At 60.8% G+C, this 3652-nt stretch overlaps 1 protein-coding gene across 1 annotated transcript; it reads right to left on the minus strand.

The window, feature by feature from the left end:
* Positions 1-546: 546 nt before the first annotated feature.
* On the minus strand, positions 547-3341 carry LOC107318103 (integumentary mucin A.1-like). Its single transcript, XM_032446520.1, has 5 exons — positions 2753-3341; positions 1741-2106; positions 1565-1672; positions 1257-1342; positions 547-1120 (listed from the first exon to the last, which is right to left on the minus strand). Exons 1-5 carry the CDS (start codon positions 2820-2822, stop codon positions 1046-1048), a joined length of 705 nt encoding a protein of 234 aa, XP_032302411.1. The 5' UTR covers positions 2823-3341; the 3' UTR covers positions 547-1045.
* Positions 3342-3652: the final 311 nt, after the last annotated feature.

Here is a 3652-nt window from a genome sequence, read left to right on the forward strand (position 1 = left end):
AAGCAAGTAATATCCTGCTCCCCAATTCTGCACCATGGTGCGCTTTGTGTCAACTGCTCAAGCCCTGCACAGAGCCCCATAGTCTGCAGATGACCCCCTTAGAACCCCACAGATCTACCCCATAGCCATGCTAGGACCTCACAGAGCCCTCATATCCCTCCCCAGAATCCCCAGACACCATCATAAATCCTCCATATGACCTCCATATCCACCTCCAGGACCCCCTTAGGACCTCACAGACCCCTATATCTCCCAGTAGGACCCACAAACCCCCCATCAAGACAGACAGGCAGCATCCTACAGTACATGGAAGCAATCCTGGGATGTGTAGGAGATGTGCACTGCCTTTCCCGGTAGGAAAATGGGTGCGTGTGACAACAAGGTGTCTTTGCTCATCCTTCCTGGCTGCAGGGTGACAAACCCAGTGCCTGGGAATGGTCCCCAGGTTGGATTCCACAGCCCCAGATGTCCCTTCCCCAGGTGGGACATGGCTCCAGCAGGACGGGGTTGCAGGAAGGGATCACTCCCCCATATACAACACTGACATTTTTGCACATTATTCCACTTTTTAATCTCCCATGCTAGGTGACTTGCTTAGGGTAATAATTGCTTCGCTCTCATTTTATCTGGCTAATTAATCAGTTAATAAATGACTTTGCTGCAGGGGAGGCAGACACTGCAGCCGTCTCCTCAACCAGGGACTGGAAAAAAACAGGGAAGGAGCTCAGCCCACGGGATTTCCATGGCCCCACGGCACACACAGCTCATGGGGGGTTGGGGGCTGATGGGACCCCTTGCAGTACCCTGGCTTCCAACAGGGCCACTGCTGCATGGTGATAACGGGGCAGGGTGGGGGGGCTGCAGGGCTCCTTCTTTACCATCAGTGCAATGGGGCTGCAGAGTGGCTGTGGGAAGGGGTAGAGAACGGGACACAGAAGGGTACTGGGGTGCAGGGAAGCAGATGGGGCTGTGTGGGTTATCCAGAGGGACAAGGACAGGAGGTGCGGGATGGCTCAGTACTGCCCAGCATCCCTCGGTGACTGGCTCAGATCAGCTTCCCCCCTCTCCAGTACAGGAGGAGCCCAGCATGTGGGAAGGCAGCCTGCAGGTCCCTGCGGAGCTGGGGCAGAGAACAGCATCAGCACAGAGCAAGAACAGACATCACAGAACAGGGGGCTCCTGTTCCCTCCTCCCACTCAGGAAGGGACCCCAGGAGGGTCCCCCATTCATTTGAGTGTGCTGAGGGCATAGCTCACCTTGGCCAGGAGCAGCTCCTGCACCGTGGTGTTTCCCATGTCCAGAGGAGTGGTGAGACGCAAGGAGAGGAAGAGCTGGGATGCAACTGGAAGCAAGAGGCACAGCTCTGATTATGCCCCATCCATCCTGTGCTGCAGCAGGAGCACACCACAGACACCACCAGTGCCCCCACAGCAAGAGCAGTGGGGATGCAGGCCCCCCTGCATTGGCCACCAGGAAGCTCAGTGGCCACTATGATAACAAAGAGGCGATGATACCCATAGGGCACGTGTGGCCCTGCCACCTGTCCCCAGGAGGCAGCACTTACTGGCATCATTTGGGGTGCTGGGGCAGGTTGGTGGCAGCTCTGAAGAGGTGCTGATGGTTCCATCCAGGCTCTGTGATGAGGTGGTGGCAGGGGAGGAGGGCTTCGTGCCTGGGCACAGCAATGCTTTGTTAGTGCTGCTGTCATGGAGAGCTGCTACAGGTGGGGGTGGCACTCACCTGGGGTGGCACTGGAGCTCTGCGGTGCCATCGAGGTGTCTGCAGGTGTTCCTGTGATCACAGTGGAGACACCAGTGCTGGTTCCAGTGGTGTTCCCCGGGGGTGGGCTGGGACTGGGGGTGCTCCTGAGGACCACTGTGTTGGTGATGGAGGTGGCGGTGTCTACCACGACTGTAGAGGGCTCAGGTGGTGCAGCTGTGTGTGCTGAAGTTGCGGGAGCATTGCTGGTCCCTGGGGCTGTGCTGGGCTTCACTGGGGTGGGGGCTTCTGTGTCCGGGCTGGAGGGAGGAGTGGGGGCTGCGGTGCTGAGCAGCGACACCGGAGGCTTTGTGGATTTTGGCACTGTCGAATCCGCGTCTATGCTCCCTGCAGAGAGGTGGCAGAGGCATCACCCAGTGCGCTGCCACTGAGACACCCCACACTGTGCATCAGCCACGGGCAGCCAACAGCGGGGATCCCCATCCCGAGCAGGTACAGATCCCTGGGGATCAGCAGTGTGGGAGGGCGGCACATCCCCAGGCTGACAAGCGGGGGATGCGGGCACAGCTCCGGGCAGGACCCCCCTCCTGGCGCCAGCGATGGCCCCGTCCCACCGCCTCCATCCAGCCCCGCGGCGCTCAGAGCCGCCCGTCGGACGGGAAGAGCCGCAGGAACCGGTTACCCTGGGACGGGCTGGGAGCTCCGCGGCAGCGAACACAAAGCTGTGTGCAGATGTTCAGGAACCGATAACGAGGGACACAAAGAATGGGAGCGGGGCCCGCGGGACGAGAAGGAGAGAGGAGTGAATCCTGGCTCGTGCATCAGGGCTGGGTTCGGCAGAGATGAGAGCAGGGGGCTGCTGCTCCAGGCAGCCCCAAGGGAAGTGGTGGAGGAGGAGGAGGTCCGCATGCAAGCAGCAGAAATAAAGCAAAGCTCATTGCTCCTGTTGCACATGGTGCAGCAGCCACAGTGTTCCACACCCACATCCCTGGGCCTCAACACTCCCTCCCCACGCATCCCGCTCAGCCCTTACCCAGTGCCAGCTTTGACCCAGCAAGGCCCAGCAGCAGGAACAGGGACAGCCCTCCCCTACGTGTAGCCATGTCCGGGCTGGCAGGAGCCAATGCCTCCTGGTGGGCACCGCTCTGAGCTCTCCCCACAGCCCCGGCACTGTGGTTTCCGCGTCGCCTTCTCCTTGCAGAGGATGAGCATCCAGGTGTGTCCCTTTATTTCCCAGGTGCTGGCACTGCCAGAAGGGCTCTCACCCAGCACGGGTGCTCCCAGGGATGGGCACAGTGCCCGGCGGCCATCAGCTGCACGGTGGTCCCAGAGCAGCCACAAGCAGAGTCCCCACAGCCAGAGACTTGTGCAGAGCAAGGTCAATGCCAATGGAAAAAGCCCTGTGGGCAGCCTGGGACCCCCTTGCACTCTGAGGAAGGGGTGATATTATGCAGCTGCCAGCACTGAGGCCCTCAGAGACTGCAGCCCACCCTGTGAGCAAGGAGGCAGAGCCAGGAAGGGCGTGCTCTGGGCTGAGGACTCATCTCCTGGGCTGTCCTTGCAGCATCACTTCCCCAGCACGTGTCACAGCCCAGTGCGTGTCACAGCCCAGTGCTGCCTGCAATCAGAGCTGCTTCCTTGTTCCTGGGGTCAGGGATGAGGCCCCTCAAAGGCGGTGGGCCAGAACACAGTGTCCTGCGGGTGTGCTGGGGCACGGCCAGGGCACGGCACCCTGCTGGGGCTGTCACACTGCAGGGTGCCAACACACTGGAGGCACCACCAGTGGTGCGGGTGGGATGCAGGCACCCAGGGGTGCTGGGCTCTCACTGCCGGGCTGTTACCAGGCTGCTGGTGGTAGGACATGGGGGAGCGCTCCTTGGATGGGGCATAGGAACGTGGATGGGATGTCCTGGGGGTGATGCTGCCATGCCCA

This window comes from Coturnix japonica, chromosome 9, assembly GCF_001577835.2.
Source record: "Coturnix japonica isolate 7356 chromosome 9, Coturnix japonica 2.1, whole genome shotgun sequence".
In the NCBI taxonomy this organism is placed as follows: Eukaryota; Metazoa; Chordata; class Aves; order Galliformes; family Phasianidae; genus Coturnix; species Coturnix japonica.

What these genes read in the sequence shown, in the direction of transcription:
- LOC107318103 (XM_032446520.1), bottom strand. Translation starts at nt 2,822, where the DNA reads ATGGCTACACGTAGGGGAGGGCTGTCCCTGTTCCTGCTGCTGGGCCTT. An exon ending in TGGGTCAAAGCTGGCACTGG is followed by an intron (nt 2,107 to 2,752) that starts GTAAGGGCTGAG and finishes ACCTCTCTGCAG; the next exon opens with GGAGCATAGACGCGGATTCG. An exon ending in CAGCACCCCAAATGATGCCA is followed by an intron (nt 1,343 to 1,564) that starts GTAAGTGCTGCC and finishes TCTTGCTTCCAG; the next exon opens with TTGCATCCCAGCTCTTCCTC.